The sequence below is a fragment of the Protopterus annectens genome, chromosome 15.part0 (assembly GCF_019279795.1).
Source record: "Protopterus annectens isolate FY-2018-M chromosome 15.part0, PAN1.0, whole genome shotgun sequence".
Lineage (NCBI taxonomy): Eukaryota > Metazoa > Chordata > Ceratodontiformes > Protopteridae > Protopterus > Protopterus annectens.
Genome location: NC_056749.1, coordinates 420,242,425 through 420,265,957, shown reverse-complemented (window position 1 = coordinate 420,265,957; position 23,533 = coordinate 420,242,425). Strand labels below are relative to the sequence as shown.

Genomic DNA, 23,533 nt, shown 5'->3' with positions numbered 1-23,533 from the left:
ATGCGCCTTCTCCTTGTCATTTGCTACAGTATCTGATGGGCACCATATCTCTCCTCCAAAGTCTGGGTTCACTATCAACTTTCAAAAGTCTATCCTGACTCCCTCTCAGGACCATGTGTATCTGAGTTGTGGGATTCAGACAGTACCAATGTTGGCCTCTCTCCCACCTCCAGAAGTTCTGTCCTTGACTGCTTTTTTTCAGTCATAGATTTTCTTTGAGCCCTGCAATTCATGGCCTCTTCTATTCTAATGCTTCCTCTTGTCAGACTGCATATGCAGAAGCTTCAGTGGTAATTCAGATCAGTTTGGCTTCAGTATTGTCACCCTCTAGATTTCAGTGTGCCTCTCCTTCCTTGTCTAAAGCAGGAATTTGAGTGGTGGTTTATCTCAACCTAGGCCTGCCCTTTCAGCTTTCAGTTCCTTGTCAAGAACTATTCATAGATGCATCGGATATGGGGTGATAGGGTGGGGCCTTCCTTTGGTCATCTGAAAGTCCAAGGTCTTTGGTCCTCCCCTATCAGAGGCCAGACCATATCAACATCAAAGAGATGAGAGCTCTGATTCTGGCCCTTCAGGCTTTTCACCTCGTGTTCTGTCGAGGCCCTCTGAAGGTTTACACAGACAACACTGTACCAATGTGGTTTGTCAACTAGCAGCAGAGCACAAACTCTTACCTTCTGTGCAGTTTGTCTCTTCATGGACTGGTTCTGGCTCTCAATTATCAGTTAACTCTTCAGGCATTGTATATTCCCTCAAAGCAAAATTTAGTGGCAGACACCACAAAATTTAGTGGCAGACACCATGAGCAGGTCCAGAACACAGACTCACGAATGCATGCTTCACAGAGACATGTTTCTGAACATAGTCCATCGGTGAGGTATTCCTCAGGTAGATCTCTTTGCCTCCCCTCTGAACAGGCAACTCCTTTTCTTTTCCAGAGTATCATGCCATCTGGTGTGGAAGTCAGATGCCTTTTCTTTTCCAGAGTATCATGCCATCTGGTGTGGAAGTCAGATGCCTTTTCTTTTCCTTGGAAGGAGATGATTCTCAGTGCATTCCCTCCCCTTCTTCTGCTTCCAGCAGACCAGTAGAAAATTCAACTAGACTGTCCAAAAATCTTGCTAGTAATTCCCTTTTGGCCAAGACAGCACTGGTTCCCCCTCTTAATGCATCTTGCCAGGGGCAATCATCACAAGTTACTTCACTGGTTGGACTTCCTCACACAGGACAAGAGGTCACTCATCCATCCCCACTTGTCCACTCTTCAACTGACACTGTGTGATATAGTTTTGATTCCTTTTAGGCATCTCTCTTCTGAGAATGTGCTTAAGGTTTTTCAGATGGTAAGAAAAGCTGCAACCAGAAAGTCTTATGTACAAATGGAAGAGAATTTCTGTCTGTCTTTCATGTTCATAATCAATATCCTTTTTCAGTGGGGGTCACTTTGGTTCTCTCCTATTTGAGTGAGTTGCTTCAGTCTGGCTTGGCCTACTCTTCTGTAAGGCCCATTTGTCATGTATTTCTTCTTGTCTGCCCATTAATCCTCTTTTGGCGTCTCATTCTGAGTTCAGTTTCTTAAAGGCTTCCTGTATCTTGGGTCATTCAAGAGGAGGCCTGTTCCTTCTCCTTGGGACCTTAATTTTTTTTTGTTTTAAAAAAATTGAGACCGGCTCCTTTTGAGCCTGTAGGTTTAGCTTCTTTGCAGCATTGTTCCTGGCAAGACTGCCTTATTACTTGCTGTTATTTCTGCTCAGAGGGATTCTGAGCTTCAGGCACTTATGCCATTTCCCTCCTTTTTGGTTTTTCACAGGGACAGGGTGTCCCTTTGTACTAATCCTTCTTTTATCAGGGTGGTCAGTAAGTTGTTAATGAATCAGGCAGTTAAACTCCCTTCCTTTTTGCCTTCTCCTCAGTCTGCTAGTGAGAGTTTCTTGCATACCTTGGATTTGCTCGGACATCTTGGGTACTATTTGAATAAAACTTGGGCCATATGTAGATGTGACCAGCATTTTGTTTTTCATCCCAGGACATTGGCTTTGTTTGTAAGGAAACCATCTCCTCTTGGATTTCTAAGGCCATTTCCCTTTGTTATTCTTTTCATGGTAAATGTCTGCCTACTCCATTAGAGCTCACTCTACTAGGGTGTCTGTGTCTTCTGGTGCTTTATTCAAGGGGTTGGACACCAGTTCCATCTAGGAAGCTGCTTCTTGGTCTTCAGTGCATACGTTTACTAAGCATTATAAATTGGATATAGTTTCCAAGGCTAGAACAGGTTTTGCTCTAGATATTCTGCATAGGTTTTTTGCGGGTTCTTCCCAGCCTTCCACCTCCCATTCCTTTTATTGAGCTTTTATGCTCTCCCTACTGTGAAGAATACTGCAACAGTGCTCTAGGACACAGTACAGTCGTGCAAAATCTTACCATAACAGTAGATGCTTTTCTCTTCACTGTTGCAGTAATTTGCTTCCTCCCTTCTACACCCTGTTTTCATTTGGATTTTACTTTGGTTCCCCTCCTGACCGAGAGTCTCCCTTTTCTGTCTGCATTTTTGCCTTCTGGTTGTGTATGGTCTTTTTTGTCCTATCAAGATTTTCTCTTCTGGGGCAGTTCATTTCTGTGTTACTGTGTCCCTACATCATCTTTATGCCCTGCATCCTGTACAGGAAGCATACATGTAACATATGGGGTCTATGTTAAATGTTCGAACATCCAAAATGTCGAACATTACATGGTCGAGCCCAAATGCTCGACATTTGGATGTTCGAGCATAAAAAAAAAAACACACTGCGCCCCCCACGCCCCCCTACTTAAATATACCAACTCCGAGACAGCACTTCAGTGCAGAAAAGAGAAATTCTCCCTATCTGCACAGTACGGTGCCATTGAAAGTCCGTCTTCGAGCACTCAAAATTTCGATAGTTTGGTCTTGACAATGTAATGTTCGAAATTTTGAGCGTTCAAAGATTTGACAGGTACCCGACATATGGCACATGCAACGTCTAAAGGCTTTGGTATACTGGCTGGACGTTGGACTATCCTTGGCAGGAGATCCCTACTATGAAGAATACTGCAGTAGTAAAGAGAAGAATATCTACGGTTATGCTAAGATTTTACACAACAGTACTTTATCCACTCAGTCGTCTGGAGAGGGGAGTCAGTATTGCCTGTATACATCACCCTAGACTGTAAAAGCTGCAACATTTTAAACATTGTGGAGCTGATAGACCAGGGATTTGGTGTGTGTTTGTGTAGTGTGTGTGTGTGTGTGTGGGGGGGGGGGGGCAGACTCTAAATGACTTTGATTGTGGGGGATTCTGTTTCAGCTTTTTTTTGTTACCCCAAGAAGTACTGAAATTATGGCATGAATATCTCTTGTGATACCAGTTAGATCAGTTAGAGAGAAGTTAGGCTTGCTGAGACATCTGAAGAAAGCTGTGGAAGTTTGTTAAAGTTCAACATTTTGCTTTTTGGCAAATCCATGGAGTGTGGAATGCAGCTGCTGCTGCTGCAGCAGTGATCTACTGTAACTGCTGTTACAGTAAACTGCACACACTTCTGTACTTTCTTGCAGAACTCCACTTTGTGAATACTGTTTAAGACTATAGCTGATTCTGTATTTTCCTTCCACAGGTTTATTGTGAAAGCTCCTCCTGCAACTGTTAGAAAAGACCAGCGTCTCCCCAATGTAATCATTAATGAGAAGAGGGTTGCAGCCACAACAGCTCATCAGGTAAGAACTTTCTCTGGTTTCTTCCACATTTGTTCTGTTTGTGAGTTTGTATGCCCAGTTCATCTTGGTTGCAGAAAGCTTTCATTACTGGTGCACTTGTGTTCATTCGCATTACATGAACCCTATCCACATTGGTAAGAGTGTATTTCACCAAGAAAAGATTCCTTTATTGTCATTGCATAAGTACAATAAACTTTGTAGCAGTCCTAAGGTGCATTCACATACAATGAATATGAATAAATAAGAGAATACAATGGCGTACCAAACAGTACAATATAGTGCAATGCAGTGTGGTGAACAACTAAGTTATTGCGGTTGGGTATGTTGCACATGAAAGCAATAAAGTAAGGTGCACAGGAATGTAAACATATATCTTACAGTGAAAATGGTTATTATCTGTACTCTCACTGTTTGTATTTATCATTGTTCGGTTCACATGTGGTCCTGGGATAGAAACTTTTCTTAAGTCTGTTTGTCCAAGATGGAATGGACCTGATCCATCTACCAGAAGGCAGCAGCTCAAACATGTGATGTCCAGGGTGAGAAGGGTCTTTCAAGATGTTGGTTGCCCTACTGAGACAGTGAGAGCTGAAGAATTCCTCCAAGGAGGGGAATGAGCAGCCAATGATTTTCTGGACAGAGTTAATGATCCTTTGAAGGGTTTTCCTGTCTTTCACCGAGCTGTTGGCATACCACATGGAAATGCCATATGTCAGCACACCTTCAATAAAACAACAGTAAAAAGACACCAGTAGCTTTTCCTGCAAGTTATCCTCAGGAAACGTAGTCTCTGCTTTGCCTTCTTGACCGCCTCCATGGTGTTTATGGACCAAGAGAGATCTTCTGCCACATGTACACCTAGAAGCTTGTTGGCAAGAACCCTTTCCACACAATATCCATTGACGTATATTGGGTTGTGATTAGTGTTGTGCCTCCGGAAACCTGTTATGAGTTCTTTTGTTTTGGCAGACTGTACCATGCAGCCATTCTTTGAACTTCATCTCTGTATGCTGTCTCGTCTCCTCCGTAAGTAAGTCCCACAACAGTGGTGTTGTCTGCAGACTTAATGATGGTATTAGTAGAATGAGAGGGGACATGGTCATGGGTGTAGAGTGTATACAGAAGGGGACTCAGCACACAGCCTTGTGGGACTCCAGTGTTTAGCCTTAGAGTGAAGGAGAAGTACGGGCCCAGTCTAACCATCTCAGGATGGTTAGTCAAAAAGTCTTCAATCCAATGGCAGGTGAGTTCTGAATGTCCTAGGCCAGTATGTTTAGTGACCAGTCTGTCTGGAATAACTGTGTTAAAAAAAAAAAGTCTACAAAGAGCATTCTCACATTGCTCCCCTGCTGCTCAAGATGGCAAAGTGCAGTGTGCAAGGCAGTGGAGATGGCATTTTCCATAGACCTGTTTGCATACTGGTGTGTAGCCAATATAACTTTGAGGCTGTTCTTGATGTGTTCCAGAACCAGTTGTCCAAAACACTTCATGATGACTGGAGTAAATGCCACTGTACAGTAATAGTTGAGACTACTAACAACAGGTTTCTTAAGCAGTGTGGAATGATCGTAGTTGCCTTCAGACAAGGTGGAGTAGTAGACTTAGAAATAGGTTGAAAATCTGTGTGAAGACCACACAGAGCTTGTCCGAGCATTCTTTCAGCACCCATCCCATCACTCTATCAGGGCCAGCAACTTTTCTTGGATTAACTGCTTTGAGCACACATCTGACATCATGCTGTTGTACTGTGAAGGTGTGGATGTAGGAGGCTGGTGTAAATGACGTGAGACTGCTGTGGCCTATCTGCTGGTGCCTAGATGTGACCATCTCTGCAGTTTCCACCTCAAAATGGGCAAAGAGATAATTAAGTTCCTCTGCCATCAAGGCATTTCTGTCAACAGCCATATGGTTACTGGTTTTATGATTAGTGATGTCCTGAATATGTTGCCATATTTTTTGGGGAAAAGTACTCTTTCTGCAAAACTACACACATGGGAGAGTATTCCACCTGTATCCTTTAACTGCTTATACTAATGTAAAGACTGCTGCCGTTCAGCATTTAATGAGGAAAAGGGATAATGGTAATTTGCACTGAGTAACTCTGCAGCCAGAGTAATAATCCAGACTTTTTGTTTTCTGGTACCATGTGTGTGATGAATTAAATTTAAGCATGAAGATATAAGTCTATAAATATATAATAAGGTATCCGCATCGTTTGGCAGTTTGTCTGATTTAATTCTTTTTTTTTTAAATTTTCCATTTAGTTATTAAAGATTTAATCCTAGTAAGTATAACATTTATGTATTTACAGTAATGATAGATCTGTTTAGAGGATTCGGTCTTCATTAGCCACCCCCATCCCCTTATGTGGATTGAGGAAGGCTTCTTTTTCTTTCCTTGTGTTGCTTATGCTACTTCAGTCAAAAAAGTGAAAAGAGGAGTCATTTTTACAGGAGGGAGGAAGTTCTGGAGTAGTCTGGGGAAAAGTTATGTCTGCTTAACAGAGTATCCATGATGTTCTTACTACTGAATTCTGTGAGCAAGTCTGCCATTATAGTAAGTATATAACTTTATTTATGGTGAGTATGCTAAAACAACTTACTTTTAGTACTCTTCAGCAATATTTCCCCTCTTGGAAATTTATTACCGTATTTTAGTCCTTTTTGATATCTCTTTATCACTTGATATGGTAGATCGTGAAATGCTTTTGGACCTCTTTCTGTGGCTTATTTCTCTTATCTTTTATTGGTTTGTATCCTACTTTCCAGGTTGTAATCACAGGATATTCTCTGGAATTAGCACCATGTCAAGTCTTCCTTTTCTTTATGGAGTTACACAGGGCTCCATGTATTCACTGTATGTGGTGACACTGACATAATCACTCAAAAATGAGATTTTAATTATCACTGCTAGGCAACTGATACATGCCTTTGTATTCACATCATAAATTGTATTGCAGCCATTGAACTCCTCTCCTCCAAAAACCTAAATTCCTTCCTTCCTTACTTGGTTTAGGTAAGTAGTAGCTCTTTGAAACTCAGCCTGGCCAAAATACTTTGTCAGTTCATGCTACTTTGATGTCCACCACTGTTTCTAACCTTACATTCATTGATTTAGGAGGGGGAAATTGGTTAAGTTTTCTGTCTAAGGTGCATGATCTTTGATGATCAGATTACATTTTTGGAACAAGTGTTAGTAGTAGAAGTCAGAAGTTTATTACTTGTGGATACCAAGTGGTGCAGTGGGATAGCATCATCGCCTCATAGCAAGAGGTTCCCAGCTCAATTTTTGACTGAGGTGCCTTCTATGTGGAGTTTTCATGTCCTGCCCGTGTTTGCAGGGGTTTCCTTTGGGTGCTCCTGTTTCCTCCCACATTCCAAAGACCAGCAGTAGCTGGATTGTAAACTAAATTTTGACCATAGGAGTGAGGGTGCATGCAAGTGTGTGGTATGCTAAAACAGCAGCCGGCAGGATTAGCCACCAGGTGGTGTAAACTTTGGTGCTTGATGATTTTCGCTTGTGAAATAACACCCAGATCCCATGTGTAAAAAAAAAACTGGGAAAAAGAGGTTGTGGATGGATGTATTATCATTTGTATAACACATCATTTACTACAAAAGATTATAACTGCAGATGGTCAATGCTTTGATGTCTTTGTCTGGATTACTTCACGGCTATGCAGTTGGGGTTTCTTGGTGCTGACTTTGTCACCTGTAACGGGTATATTACTCCACATTTAGGCTGTTAGTGGGTACTTTTATTATACCTGTTTTGCAGAATTTGCATTAACTGCCAATATTCATTAGGGTCCCTTCAGCCTTAAGGAGGTGCTTGTTCTGTGTTGGTCATTTCAGTCACTCTGCCAGGCTGTCATGGGACTGCTACTACCTCGCAGAGTCCATCTACAATAAGTTGGCTGTTGTGCAGTCTTTTACCAGGTGCACTGTCCTTTGTAAAGCACTACAGCTGCAGATACAAGAAAATGCTACTGTGGATAGCTTCAGGATGTTATTTAAAGGCCTTATTTGTTTCTTGTACCTCATGGAAACTGTAATATATATATTAGTCTGTGCATTGTTTGCTTCAATTTTTGTTTTGTTTTTTTTTTCTGTTTGCTGTGTTTGTTCATTTCCATTGGCACTATGAAATACAAGTATTTTTTTTTGTGTAATTTTTGCCCCCCATGTCTGATGACCATCAAGTCTCCCCCAATTTGGTAGTGCCTGTTTCTTCCCTTCTCTGATATTACACTCCTTATCAGGGTGAAAGCTGTCCATAAGGGGATGTCATTAAGGCATGTATGAGGATACTCTTTGTTCTTGCTGGCTTCCTGGCTTTGAGGATATGTCTCTGTGCCACTGGGTGGGGCTGCGATTTGCATTACCATTGAGTCCCACAACACTTTCCCTGTTTGAGTGCATACTTCTGTATACCCACTTTGAAGACAAACATCCATAGCTGGATTGTTGAACCTAATGCCCACCCACAGGTTGCATATTTGATTTCAAGGCCCTCCAAGGGAGTAATGCAGTATGTGACCAGCTGTGCTCTCTAGTTCCCTCCTGGGATAGGCACACACACATCCTCCCCTGAAGTCTGTCTCAACTGGCTAAGACACTGTTGGAGCCCAGGTCATCTGGGCTATAGTCCAATCTTTATCCTTCTGTGCCACCAGAGGTGTAAACTAATGTTGATTGAGGTTTCAGTTTTTTAATGTTACAGTAAGCCTGAATTTTGGTAGTGACTTTGCATACCACATTTGATTCCCAAGTCAAGAAAAAAGTTACTGTCAGTTGGGAAGTGCAAAACATCTTGTATAAATAGAACATTCAATTCATTTTAGACATTACAACAGTATCATTACAGCCGAGTGACGTCCCCAGGTGTTTCTGCAGTTACCTCCTACTGCTCCTCTAGGCGTCAAATATTGCCGGTTCATATTTGCATTAATAATTCTAAAACCATGCTGCATACAAGGTGTCAGAATATTTTATTTTGAAGCATACATGATGGCAAACACAACTGTATTGATATATGACCTCTGTCAATTAGTATTTGTTAGAATTGTAAGGTGATAACTTCAATTTTACAGGCTAAAGCCACACCCACTTGGAGTTAAAGGTATGCACTCAAAAGAGCTCTACCGGAGGGAATGAGTTACATTGTGAAGCACTTAGGCTGTTTTTTCTGTAAAACACTCTTAAGTGCATACCAGAAACAGACTTCCTAGAAAGATCTCATGGGACCACATTAAAAAGTCTAAATTTTGCTTCGAGGAACTCTTTGGTCTGACTATATAATTTCTTGTTCTAAGGGCTGTCTTTCAGAACAAAATTCTTGCATTTTCAAGTTCCTGTGCTCCAGTATATGCTTACCTCTTACAGTTATATGCAAAGTTGTCATGTGCCAGATCTAAGAGGGCATATGCCCATCCTCATTCTGAATCTTTCTGTTATTTCCTGTTTGTGAATATCAATCTCAGTTGTCTTAAGTAATTTCCCACATTCATTGTGTAAAAAAATGCACCCAAGTGTTTGTACCAGATCACCAGCCTTGACCCACAGTGATGCAGCTTTTACTGCGCAAGACGAACATGCCTTGGAGTGTTGTGTGTCACTGTTTTAACTTGGCTACCAGAAATAGATTGGTAGAGTTGTCCCTTGCAAACTAAAGTTTTTAAGGTGTGAGTGCAATAGGCCAGACATCTTCAGACTTGGCAACTTTGGACTTCTTTTTTTGGTGGCTCAACTGTCTGACTGAATGGACCTTCCATAGTCAGAGCAAGACATTTAAGACACTGGTTTTCTAAGTAGATGTTTAGGGAGTGCAGATGGCTGCGAAGAGTCTTAGGAATGAAGGCCTGACAAATCACGCAGGTTTTCTGGTCATGGTTGGGCCGTAGGCAGAAAAGGCCGAGGTCATGGGCATCCTTATGGGGGATCTGACATCTACACCTACACTTTCCTTTCCTGGATGACATGAACCTAAGCAGGCATGCAGTGACCAAAAAGAGAAGAAGAAAATGGCCCTAACAAGGTATTTGTCTTAAATCCAAAGATCCGATGGCAGAGACAGCAGAAAAGCTGACATTCAACTGACAGTAGAGAAGTTATGAGGAAAGGTACGTGCAGAAGTCACTTTTATGGCCCACGCTCCATGCGGCCAACATCAGACGTCCCATGTACTTTGCAGCGATTAAAGCTTTTGTATACTGGCCAGATGTTCACGTAGCTAAGTAGAGGATAACCCAAAGGTTATGAATACTGCAACATGAAAGAGAAGGACATCTAGGGTTATAGTAAGATTTTACACAACTGTTCTTTTTTAAGGTATGATGGCAGTAGGCCAGACATCACCTAAAATCTCCTCTATTCTGGCCTGACAAAAGGTGGCCTCGGCTGCATCACTGCCTGCCAGCTCTTTCACCTAGTTGGTAGCTGATTACAGGCCAAATTGCTTCCTTAGTAACTATCTTTGGGGGAAGGCCCTGGTGTTTGAATATCGACACTTTTGCACTTAATAGCTGTTCATTCGGCTTGCAAAGTGTGTAAATTTTAGTCCACTTTTGAAGGCTCTGTGGTCAGACTTTGGCCCTGGGATCAGATCTTTTTTGCCCCTTCCCCTGAATTAGTGCCTCACAAATGAGAAATAAGAAGGAGCTAGCCCTTCTGTGCATGATGGCATCCCCAGAATACTGAATATCTAAGCATTGTTTCACATCTTTTGGGATTTGTCTGTGTCCACATGGGAAACATTTTTGGAGACGTTTTGATTTCACAGTGTGCCACATGTGTACTTTGTTTTGTGGATGTTCGTCGTGCATACAGCTGCAGTAATAACATATGGGTTCTCTGCCGTCAGGCGGTCCCTCGGTCGGCTGAATTCCAAAGTCTAGGTCCGGCGTCGGTTGTTGTCGCTTCCTTTCCTGACATCAGCGAGGCAGGAGTATATAAGACGCAGCTGACGCCATTTTCTTCAGTCTTTTTTGCCGCACGGTGCCCGAAGCAGAAGCAGTTCGCAAGTGCCGGTCGGCCAGCTCCTGAATTTACGAAAAATTTGGAAACCGAAGTCTTCATTAAAGCTAAGTGCCCCATTGGGGAAACTTTTCTTGCCTCAGACCGATGTCAGAAAAAGTTAACAATTGTATTTCTTGTGGGAAGCAAATACCGCATAAGGATTTCCATTCCCTTTGCATACCTTATTTAGGCCCAGACCACGACGTCTCGGGCTGCCGCTTTTGTGCTACTTTCAATAAACGCACTATCAAGCGTCGGGCGGAGTTCGCCCAACATTTATTTGGTACAGCATTTGATTATAAAATGTCGGAGACTCCGACTACAGTTTTGTCCAAAAAACGCAAGGATAAGGACCGACACGCGAGGTCCGTGGTCTCCACCGACACCACGCCAAGACCGGCTACACGTGGTCCGGTTCTCAGCGAGACGCCTATGCAGTCCCTGACTACCGACGACACTTCTTTGGCGGGGTCTTCTGTACCCAAGACCATAGGTACCTCGGCCCACACCCAGACTACAACCACCGAAGCCACTGTGAGCGTTGAGTCTCCTAATGTGGACAGGTCCACTTCCACCCATGGTGTCTTTAGACCCTCATCTTCATTTTCCATTAAGGCCTTTACTAAATCCAAATCAGCCAGGCATCCCAAGAGGCCTGTTGCACAGGGCCCATCCACAGGCTCCATGCCTAAAAAACAGATGCTTAAAATGGCTGAGGATTTAATTACTCTTATCAGGGGTTCCCAACCCCCTCCTGACAAGAGGCCCAGAGTGGAGGAAGATTCTCCCTCTCCTGATCAGGGCTCCATTATTTCAGAACACTCTGATGTAGAGGAACACTCTTATTCCCCTTTTGAAGATTCTGATGCGGAGCAATCCATTCCTTCTGTTTCTCCTCCTGAGGATTATGCTTTTGGGGAAACCTTGCACACTTTGAGGGAACACTTCCATTGGGAAGGCCAAGACTTTTCTGATTCCAAGAAAAGACTGAGGGAATTTCTTTTGTTGCCTCAACACAGACCTCTGGCCATACCTCCTGTCTTGGATGTACTTGATGTTTATTCGGAGGCTTGCCTTAACCCGGATTCTCTGCCTCCTGCCCCAGTCAAGCCTGATAGGTACTACAGAGTTCCTAACTCTCACCAATTTCTTTTCAAAAGCCATAATGCTGACCCTGAAACCATTTCTCAAGGTCCCAAGGGAATGAAGGCCTCTACTGCTAAGAATCCACTACCTTCCGAAAGAGAGTCAAGATCCTTAGAAAGGTGGGGAAAAAAGGTATATACCTCAGCCACCCTAGCCATGAGGGCATTAAATTGTCAGTTTCATATGCTTAAATATCAGCAGTTTCTGTTATCACAATTAAGAAATAAAATGTCTCAACCTGAACAACCAGATTTGAAGGAGTTGCAGGATATGATGCATAGTGCAGAACAAGTGGGTAAACACAATTTACAATGTGGTTATGATGCCCTAGAGGCCTCAAGTAGAGCTGCTGTTACAGGATCAGTCATTCGTAGGCATGCATGGCTTAGGGAACAAATCTTGCCTGATCATGTCAAAGCTAAATTACTAGATGCTCCTTTACAAAAGGATGTGCTATTTGGTACTAATGCTGAGGAGATACTACAGAAAATGGAAGAAAAAGCCAAATCTATGCAAACTGTCAAAGCTTTTCTACAGGTTCAACCACCACGTTTTAGCAGAAATTGGCCTTCTAAAAACTGGTCCTTTCTAGCCACGGACAGGCCCCAAAGAGGTAGATATAGGCGCACAAGGGGCAGAGGGCAATCACAAGGATCATATAGAGACAGGCAATGGCAAACTCCAGCACCAAGAGGTGGCGAAAACAATGCACAGCAATACAGGAAAGAAACCCAATGACTTCCTCCTTTCCATGCCAAGCAAGTCTCAGCTGGCAGCACCCTTGGGAGGAAAGCTGGCATTATTTACAAGAAATTGGCATATGGTCACAACAGACAAATGGATCCTGGACGTTATAAACAGAGGCTACAGATTTCATTTTCACACTCTTCCAAAAATGAGAGGCATGCCAAACCTGCCACACAATCAAAGGGCAGAGGCACTACTACAAATTTCAAAGCTCATAGATATGAAAGCTATCCAAGAGGTACCTACTCACGAACAAGGTCAAGGTTTTTATTCCAGGCTATTTCTGGTACCAAGGAAAGGAACCGACTGGAGACCCATTTTGGACTTGTCCATCCTAAACACATTCTTACTCGTACCAAAATTCAAGATGCTCACATTACAGCAGCTTCTTCCCATGCTGGGCAAGGGGTTTTGGCTGGTAACATTGGACCTCAAGGAGGCATACCTGCATGTCCCTATCAGACAAAGCTGCAGAAGATACCTCAGATTTCTTGCAGGTTCAATCCACTATCAATTCTCTGCATTGCCCTTTGGCTTATCTACTGTACCCAGAGTATTCACGAAATGCCTGGCATCAGTATTTGCCTACTGCAGACTTCAAGGGATACAAATTTACCCTTATTTGGACGACTGCCTGATCCAAGCGGACAGCAAGCGCATACTTCTGGAACATCTGGCTTATGCAACACGGTTACTAAATGCTCTGGGATACACAATCAACAAAGAGAAATCCAGGCTAACACCAGCTCAGAAAATAATTTTCCTGGGTGCCAACTTGGAAACTTGGACACAAACACCCAGATGGCCTATCTTACGCCAGAAAAGCAGAGGCAACTGACTCAGTACTTCAAAATGCTAGCAAATTGTACCAGGCTTACTGCAAGGAAAATCCTGCAGGCTCTGGGCTTCATGGCATCTTGCATTCTTTTAACCCCATGTGCAAAGCTGCATATGAGGAAACTTCAATGGTACCTAAAAAATCTATGGTCTCAACACAGCCACAGTTTGGAAACAATAATACCAATAATTCCATGTTTGCAAAAGGAATTTCTATGGTGGGCTCAAGCATGTCAAACAAACACAGGCCTCCCATTCTGCAAGCCTCAAGCAAATCAAGTCATCACAACAGACGCCTCAGATTACGCCCGGGGGGCGCACATGACAGTTGCATTCAGGGCAAATGGTCCCAAAAGGAAAAGCACCTTCACATCAATCAAAAAGAAATGCTAGCAGTGATAAATGCAATTACAGCTTTCAAGGACCTCCTGCATCCAGGACAATTATTTATAAGAACAGACAACACCACAGTTATGTGGTACATAAACAAACAAGGAGGGACACATTCTTACCCTCTGTGCAGACTAGCCATGACACTGTGGAACTTGGCTCTGGAATGGCAAATCTAACTTCAAGCACAGTACTTGCCAGGTTTGGAAAACACGCTGGCAGACAATCTAAGCAGAAATATGACAGATCCACACGAATGGAAGTTGCATCCTCAAGTGTTTGCAAAGATAATCCAAGCGTGGGGGAGGCCAGACATAGATCTCTTCGCCTCCCACAGGAATCATCAATTGGAAAAGTTTTGTTCAAGGACCTTTCATCCAAAGGCTTGGAGAGTGGACGCCCTTTCATTCAGTTGGACAGCATGGACAGTTTACGCTTTCCCACCTCTGCCTCTTCTGCCCAAGGTGCTCTTCAAAGCAAGAGCAGACAGACCAAAGATGATACTGATCGCGCCAGACTGGCCAAGACAACACTGGTACCCACTCCTGAGGAGCCTAACACATACTCCTCCCTGGTCCCTACCTCTAATGCCTCTTCTGCTGACTTGGCACAACTACAAAACTCTTCACAGTCAGCTGAAAACACTCAATCTCGCTGCATGGAAAATTCCTTAACACCTCAACGGACCTTACTTTCCAAAGAAGTACAGGATGTCATTTTGGAAGCCAGAAGGCCATCTACTAGAAAGGCTTACTCAGCAAAATGGAAACGGTTTTGCTGTTGGAATGAGAAAAAAGGCCAGGACCCTACAAAACTAAATTTGCCTCAGGTATTACAGTATCTAGCTGAGCTGCTGAACAGTGGACTCTCATTTTCCTCCATAAAAATCAATGCCTCAGCCATTTCTGCAGAATTCAACACGGAGCCACCCTTATTCTCTCACCCACTCTTAAGACAGTTCCTCAGAGGGGATAAGAATATAAGACCACCAAGGAAACAACCAGTGCCAGCCTGGGATCTTAATTATATTCTAGAAAAATTAACATTGCCTCCCTTTGAACCAGCTGCCTCAACAGATTTGCAATATTTGTCCTGGAAAACTGCCTTCCTTCTGGCCATTACCTCAGCTCGTAGGGTTTCGGAACTGCAAGCCCTCATGGCTGTGCAGCCCTTTCTAATTTTCCATCAGGACAGGGTTTCCCTTCGAACCAACCCATCATTTTGGCCTAAAGTGGTATCCAGGGTAGCTTTAAATCAAGCCATACACTTGCCTACCTTTTACCCCAATCCTCAAAACAAAGGGGAAAGGCTGCTACACTCTTTAGTCATCCATAGACAGCTACGTTATTACTTGGACAGAACAAAGCCTTTTAGGAAATCACAACAACTTTTTGTGTCCTATGCTGTAGGAGCTCAAGGGAAGCCAGTGACCAAACAGACTGTTTCAAAATGGATAGGCCACTGCATACGGTTTTGTTACTCCTATCATGGAAAATCTGTCCCTACAGGCATCAGATCCCACTCCACCAGGGCCACAGCTACCTCTACAGCCTTCCTCAGAGGAGTCCCTACCAAAGATATTTTGGAGGCAGCCACTTGGAGTTCTGTGCATACCTTCACAAAACACTACCACCAACCTTTATATTACAAAACTAGAGCAGGCTTTGCTACTGCTGTGTTGCAGGGCATTCTGGCTCATCCCAGATGTCCTTCAAGGATGCAACTGCAGTCCTGACATATGGGTTGTCCTGCCTCAGGCAGCCCTTCGGTCGGCCGGATTCCAAAGTCTGTGTCCGGCGTCGGCTGATGTCGCCCTTGCCTTGACGTCAGAGCGCCTGGGGTATAAAAGCGTCAGCCGACGCCATCTTCTTCAGTCTTTCTTGCCATGCGGCGCCCGAAGCAGAAGCAGTTTGCAAGTGCCGGTCGACCAGCTCCTGTGTTTTCAGCTACTGAAGTCTTCAAAAAAGCTAAGTACCCCATTGGGGACCTTTTCTTCCCTCAGCCGATGTCAGATAAAACTGTAAAAGTTAATAATTGTTTAACTTGTGGGAAACAAATACCTCATACTGCTTACCCTGCCTAGGCCCAGAACACAACGTCTCGGCCTGTACAGCTTGTGCTTCTTTCAATAAACGCACTCTTAGGCGTCGGTCACAGTTTGCACAGGATTATTTTGGGGAAGATTTCTGTTGTATCATGCCGTCGGAGCTTCCGACAGCACATCACGCCTAGGGCTACCGCGAGTGTCTCGGTCTCTTCTGAGCCGGTTTCACAACTGCTGCAGACCGACAACACCGCCCCACCGGTTACTTCGGTACCGGAGGCCAGCTCGGTGCCGGTTTCTGTTCACCCCTCTGAGACCGAAGCCCAGGATATTTCTGACACCATTTCAGTGGATAAGACTACTCCAGCACGTGAGGCTGCCAGGCCTCCAGTGTCTATGTCCATTAAGGCCTACACACGTGCTAAGGCTGCCAAGCAGGCTAAGTCTCTCACTCCAAGATCTGTTTCTCTGGGATCCACTTCTGGTTCTCAAATTTTAAGTTTAGCTGAGGACCTTATTTCTTTAATTAGGGGTTCTCAGCCACATCCAGATAGAGGCTCTCAGCCACCTTCTGTCAAGAGGCCTAGGGTTGAGCAGGTAGATCCCCAGTCCTCCGATGAGGCCTCAGGTGATTCTGCACATTCAGACTACCAGGAGGAGGCCTTCCCGGCCTACGAGGATTCTGATGCGGAGGAATCCATTCCCTCTGCTTCTCCTCCTGAGGAGTTTTCCTTTGGGGAAACGCTTCATTCCATGAGGAACGCTTCAAATGGCAAGGCCAAGAATACTCAGATTCTAGGAAAAGGTTAAGGGAATTTTTAAAGCTACCTCAGCATAGACCCTTAGCTATTCCTCCAGTTTTAAATGTTTTAGATGATGTGTACTTAGAATCTAGTGTTTCCCCTGACTCCCTCCCCCCTGCTCCTGTCAAGCCAGACAGGTACTACAGGGTCCCAGACACACATCAATTTCTGTACAAGGGCCATACTGCTGACCCTGAAACAATTTCTTAGGGGCCTAAAGGGGTTTCCTCCACTACTGCTAAGAATCCACTTCCTTCGGAAAGAGATTCCAGGGCTTTAGAGAGGTGGGGCAAGAAAGTATATACTTCTTTCACCCTTTCTATGCGAGCATTAAATTGTCAATTTCATATGATTCAGTATCAGGAATACATGTTGGATGACTTGCAAAAGAAATTGGCTTCCCCTGAACCATTAGATAGAAAGGGGTTACAGGATTTGGTTCATAATACTCAGCAGGTTAGCAACCATTTCCTACAGTGTGGATATGATGCACTGGAAGCTTCATGTAGAGCAGCAATGACAGGTGCTGTCATACGCAGATATGCTTGGTTAAAGGAACAAACATTGCCAGACCATGTGAAAACTAAGCTTTTGGACGCACCACTAGAGAAACATAAGCTGTTTGGTGCTACTGCACAAGAGATTTTAAAGAAAATAGAGGAAAAGGCAAAATCAGTGCAAACAGTCAAAGATTTCCTCCAGGTACAGCCTCCAAGATTCAGCAGGAATTGGCCTTCTAAGCATTGGTCCTTTCCAGACACAGACAAATTTCAGAGAGGCAAAAACAGACGTGGCAGAGGTAGAGGGCAAACTCGAGGCTCCTACAGAGGACGTCAATGGCAGCCTCCGAACCAGAGAGGTGGGGCAGGACCTTCCACTGCTCCGCAGGGACAATCTCAATGACTTTGCTTTGACTCCGCCATCCAGGGCTCAATTAGAAGCACCTTTGGGCAGAAAATTATCTTTATTCTCACAAAATTGGCACAATATTACAAAGGACAAATGGATACTGGACATAATAGACAAAGGATACAGATTCCATTTTCATACACTACCAACAAGACATGGCAGGCCAAACCTGCCACCAAATCAAAGGGCGGTGGCACTCAAGCAAATAACAAACCTACTTCAAATAGGAGCAATAGAAAAGGTTCCTTCTGCAGAACAAGGCCAAGGATTTTATTCAAGGCTGTTCCTTGTTCCAAGAAAAGAAAACCAATGGAGACCCATTCTGGACTTGTCCGCACTGAATACTTACCTTATTGTGCCAAAATTCAAAATGCTGACTTTACAGCAACTCCTTCCCATGCTGGGCAAGGGGTCTTGGCTGGTAACTCTGGACCTCAAGGAGGCATACCTGCATGTCCCAATCAGACAAAGTTGCAGAAGATACCTCAGATTTCTTGCAGGCTCAGAGCATTATCAATTCTCAGCATTGCCCTTTGGCTTATCTACTGCGCCCAGAGTGTTCATGAAATGCCTGGCATCAGTAATTGCACATTGCAGACTTCAGGGGATTCAAATATACCCATATCTGGACGACTGCCTTATACAAGCGGACAGCCAACAAGCCTTGTTAAAAAACTTGGACTATGTCATTCACCTGCTGCAGGCCTTGGGATACACAGTCAATATTCAGAAATCAAATCTCGTACCATCCCAACAAATACCTTTCCTGGGTGCCACACTGGACACAAACACCCAGATGGCGTTTCTGACAAAAGAAAAACAAAAACAATTACCAGAATACTTCAGAAAATTGGCAACACATACCCAGATGACTGCAAGGAAAATCCTGCAGGCCCTGGGTTTCATGGCATCTTGCATTCTTCTGATTCCACACGCAAGGCTGCATATGAGGAAACTGCAATGGTATCTAAAAAGTCTATGGTCTCAACACAGCCACAGCCTGGAAGCATTGATCCCACTCATTCCATGCCTTCAAAAGGAATTTCTGTGGTGGGCTCAAGCAAGCCAGATAAACAAAGGTCTGCCTTTCAGCAAGCCTCATACAAGTCAAACCATAACGGATGCCTCAGACCATGGATGGGGGGCTCACATGGAGGGCAGATGCATTCAAGGACAATGGACACAAAAAGAGAAGCACCTGCACATCAACCAAAAAGAAATGCTGGCAGTGATACATGCAGTCAAGGCCTTCGAAAAGTTCATGCATCAGGGTCATCTACTAATAAAGACAGACAATACCACAGTTATGTGGTACATAAACAAGCAAGGAGGTACCCATTCCTACCCTCTTTGCAGACTGGCAATGAATCTCTGGGATATTTCCCTACAATTGAAAATAGAGCTACAATCCCAGTTTGTACCAGGGAAGGACAATGTTCTGGCGGACAGCCTAAGCAGAAACATCATGGATCCACACGAATGGATGTTGCATCCAGACATTTTCTTACAAATAACTCAAGCTTGGGGAAGGCCGGACATAGATCTTTTTGCCTCCCACCTCAATCACCATCTGAAAAAGTTTTGCACAAGGACATACCATCCTCAAGCATGGAAGGTGGACAGTCTCTCCTTCAGTTGGAACTCTCTAACACTATATGCCTTCCCACCTCTTCCTTTGATGACCAAGGTGTTACTAAAGATCAAGACAGAGCAACCGAAAGTCATACTGATAGCTCCAGACTGGCCAAGACAACACTGGTACCCACTGCTACGGAGCTTGACTCGCACCAATCCGTGGCTCCTTCCTCAATGGCCACTTCTTCTGACGCAGCACAATTACAGGACACTACACCCCAGCTTGAAAACATTGAAGCTGACAGCTTGGAAGATTCCATGACTATTCCCCAGGATACACTTTCCAAAAGGGTAAAAGACATCATCCTGGAGGCGTGCAGACCTTCCACTAGAAAAGCATACTCAGCAAAATGGAAGAGATTTCTTATCTGGAACAGCAAAAAGGGTCAAGACCCATCAGTGATGAGCATTCCTCAGATCCTAGAATACTTGGCTGAAATGCTCCACAATGGACTTTCATATTCTTCCATAAAGGTACATGCTTCAGCAATATCTGCCAAATATAACACTGATCCGCCTGTATTTTCTCACCCATTGCTAAGACAGTTTCTAAGAGGTATAAAGAACATCAACCCTCCTAGGAAACCACCAGTGCCTGCATGGGACCTCAACTTCATGCTGGAAAAATTAACTCTTCCCCCCCTTTGAACCAGCAGCATCTTCAGAGTTGCAATTTCTGTCTTGGAAGACCGCTTTCCTTCTGGCAGTAACCTCAGCAAGAAGAGTCTCTGAGCTACAGGCCCTTATGGCAATACAACCATTTCTCATTTTTCATCAGGACAGAGTTTCTTTGAGAACCAATCCGTCATTCATGCCAAAGGTGGTATCCAGGGTGTCCCTGAATCAAGCTATTCACCTGCCTACCTTCTTTCCCAATCCTCAAAATAAAGGAGAGACTTCTGCACACCTTGGACATACACAGACAGTTGCGCTACTACTTGGACAGAACAAAGTCCTTCAGAAAATCTGACCAGCTTTTTGTAGCTTACGCTGCTGGATTGCAGGGAAAAGCAATTTCCAAGCAGACAATTTCTAAATGGATTGGAAATTGCATTCAATTCTGTTACTCTTTTCATGGAAAAACTGTGCCAGCTGACATCAGGCCACATTCCACCAGAGCTACAGCCACCTCCACAGCATTTTTAAGAGGAGTGGCAACAAAGGACATTTTAGAAGCTGCTACATGGAGCTCCGTGCATACATTTTCCAAACATTACAACCTGCCTTTATATTCCAGATCCAGAGCAGGGTTTGCTTCTGCAGTCCTGCAGGGCATTTTAGCTACACCATCTTTGTCTTAGTGCCTACCACCCCCAGGTTGGCTATGGTATTCAACCCATATGTCAGGACTGCAGTTGCATCCTTGAAGGACATAGTACAGTTTTGTACCTACCATAAATGTAGATGTCCGATAGGTATGCAACTGCAGTCAGGTTTTCCCTCCCACCTACCCCTCTGTGGTATTCTTTTGGGTTTCTACCCCTCTTTTTAGCTACCTGGGGTAATCTTTTATGGTGTATTTGTTTTTATGTTGTTGTACTTGTCTGGAATTTTTTCTCTATTTTCAAAATGTAGCCTTCCTTAGAGGGCACCTGACATCTGGGGCAAGAAACACTGAAGAAGATGGCGTTGGCTGACGCTTTTATACCCCAGGCTCTGGCGCCGGGAAGGGCGACATCAGCCGACGCCGGACCCAGACTTTGGAATCTGGCCGACCGAAGGGCTGCCTGAGGCAGGACAACCCATATGTCAGGACTGCAGTTGCATACCTATCGGACATCTACATTTATGGTAGGTACAAAACTGTACTTTCTACCTAGTGCCTACCACCCTGTGCGTAGCTTTGGGATTCTACCCATATGTTATTACTGCAGCTGTATGCACGATGAACATAGTACAGTTTTGTACCTACCATAAATGTAGATGTTCGAGTGCTAATACAGGTGCAGTACAGATTTCCCTCCCTCCTTCCCCTCTTGGTAAAGACCTAGGACCTAACCCCTCTTCATACAACCTGTTTGGGTTATCCTTCTATGGTATATTTGCTTGCAACTACTGTTTTTTGATTACATTGCATTGCATGTATATAAATATAATTTATGTATTGCCTTCCTACTGGGGGCACCTGACATCTGGGGCAAGAAAGACTGAAGAAAATGGCGTTGGCTGTGTCTTATATACTCCTGCCTCGCTGACATCAGGAAAGGAAGCGACAACAACTGACGCCAGACCTAGACTTTGGAATTCGGCCGACCGAGGGACCGCCTGATGGCAGAGAACCCATATGTTATTACTGCAGCTGTATTAGCACTCGAACATCTACATTTATGGTAGGTACAAAACTGTACTATATGGTTTATTCAGAGAGAATCAATGACTGCAGGTCAGCAAACATATTCTTGATGTTATCTCTTACTCAGATGTCTCTCAATACCATTTTGTGAGATATCTTATCTTGATCATTTAGAGTTTATAAATGGCAGAACTTATGAGGAGTAACTGCATGCACATTATTTGCCTGTACAGGAACAAGATTTTTTTTTGTGTTTCACTGTTACAGTCCTGAATGTTGGGATTACCTGCCATGAAAGTATTCGGCCGGCCCAACTACCAGCGAAAACTGTTTTCACTTCCCAGACTGAAGGACACCCTTACTGATGGCAGTAGGCTCAGGTATAAAGGGAGCCAGCCTGCATCATCACTTCTGTCTTCTCTTGCCGTCGGACCCTGAAGCAGTATTCAGGTACATCGGTCAGTCTGCACAGGAGAGAAGTTGTTTGAAAGAGAAGTACCCTGTTGGGGAACCCTTCTTTTTCACTTAACTCATGTCAGATAAAGTAAATAATTGTCTCCGTTGTGGTAAACAAATCCCACACAGACTTCCATTTGCTTTGTTTTACTTGCCTAGGCCCAGACCACGATGTCCCTAATTGTCGTTTTAGTGTTAGTTTTAACGCTAGAACTATTAGAAATAGAGCGGAATTCTTATTTCATTTTTTTAAGACAAGAATCAGTTGAACCTCGTCCGATGTCATCACTGGTCATCCCGATATTGAAGTGCATAAGCACAGAAAAAGCGAAGAAACTCAAGCCATAGTCATTGGACAACAATCACTCTACACCTGACTCTCTCCTGCTAAACTGATCATTGTTGAAGATGAGGTGCCTTCGCAGCCCCCTTTGACATTTGAAACAGAGACTTATTTGGAGTTGGACATGCCTTCAATTGTTTCAACTTCCACTGCTCACATCTTGAGCTCATCAGTTGGGTCCCAGGTCACTCTGCAGGCCACTGGATTCTGGTGAGCACTCGTTAACTGGCAACACATCAAGGCCTAGGCCTACACAGGTGTATTTTCACAGAGAGTCAAGATGCTACAACATGGGACACACCTTGGGCTAAGGTCAAACCCACCCCAAAGAAAGGCAGTGTGGCGGCACCTCTGCCTAAGCCTACAGGCTCCCAGTTACTGGGATCCCAACAGGATTTTATTAAGCTGGCTGAGGACTTAATTAGCTTTGTAAGGTCAGATAGATTACAGATGAAGCTACCCCAGGAAAAAAGAAAAGGGATGCATATACTGATCTTGACCCTGAATCCTTCCTATCTGAGGAGGATTCAGACCTGGAGGACTCAGGCTCAGAGGAAGGGACCCTCTTACACAGCCTTTGAAGAGTCAGACTCTGAAGAGAACCTTCCCTTGGCTTCACCTCCAGAGGATCAAACTTTTGCGTAGACTCTTCATGCTATGAGACAGCATTTTCATTGGGAAGCCCAAGATAACCCCTAGGCCAAGAAGAGAATTAGTGAGTTTTTGGACCTCCCTGAGCGCAAACCTTTAGCTATCCCTCCCATTTTGGAAGTGGTAGAGGATGTTTTCCAGGATGCCTCCATGAATCCTGACGCATATCCTCTTGCCCCTAGGAAACCAGACAGAATTTACAAGATGCAAGACACCCATAAATATCTGTTTAAGAATCCTTCTGCTGACCCAGAAGTTGTTACTCCAAGACCTATAGGGGCTAGGGCCATTGTCTCCAAAAATCCCCTACCCATGGACAAGGGGACAAGGAGAGTAGGGCCCTAGACAGGTTTAGACAGAAGGTATACACCTCCACTACTCTGTCCATGAGGGCCCTCAACTTTCAGTTCCATATGATCAAATATCAGAAACCGTCCTGGTTCAACTCAAAGAAAAAATTACAACCATGGAAGATAAAAATCTTTCTAAGGAACATTTGGACTTGTGTCACTCCAGCTTCCAGGTGGGCAAAT

At 44.0% G+C, this 23,533-nt stretch overlaps 1 protein-coding gene across 1 annotated transcript in view; it reads left to right on the top strand.

Annotated features, from left to right (window-relative positions):
• The window catches only part of LOC122789725 (U3 small nucleolar RNA-associated protein 14 homolog A-like), a gene marked incomplete at its 5' end in the record, with an annotated part of 741,986 nt that overhangs the window by 620,799 nt on the left and 97,654 nt on the right, over positions 1-23,533 (top strand). The window contains 1 exon segment of the mRNA XM_044057160.1: positions 3,631-3,730. Within this exon segment, the coding sequence (XP_043913095.1) occupies positions 3,631-3,730 (100 nt within the window).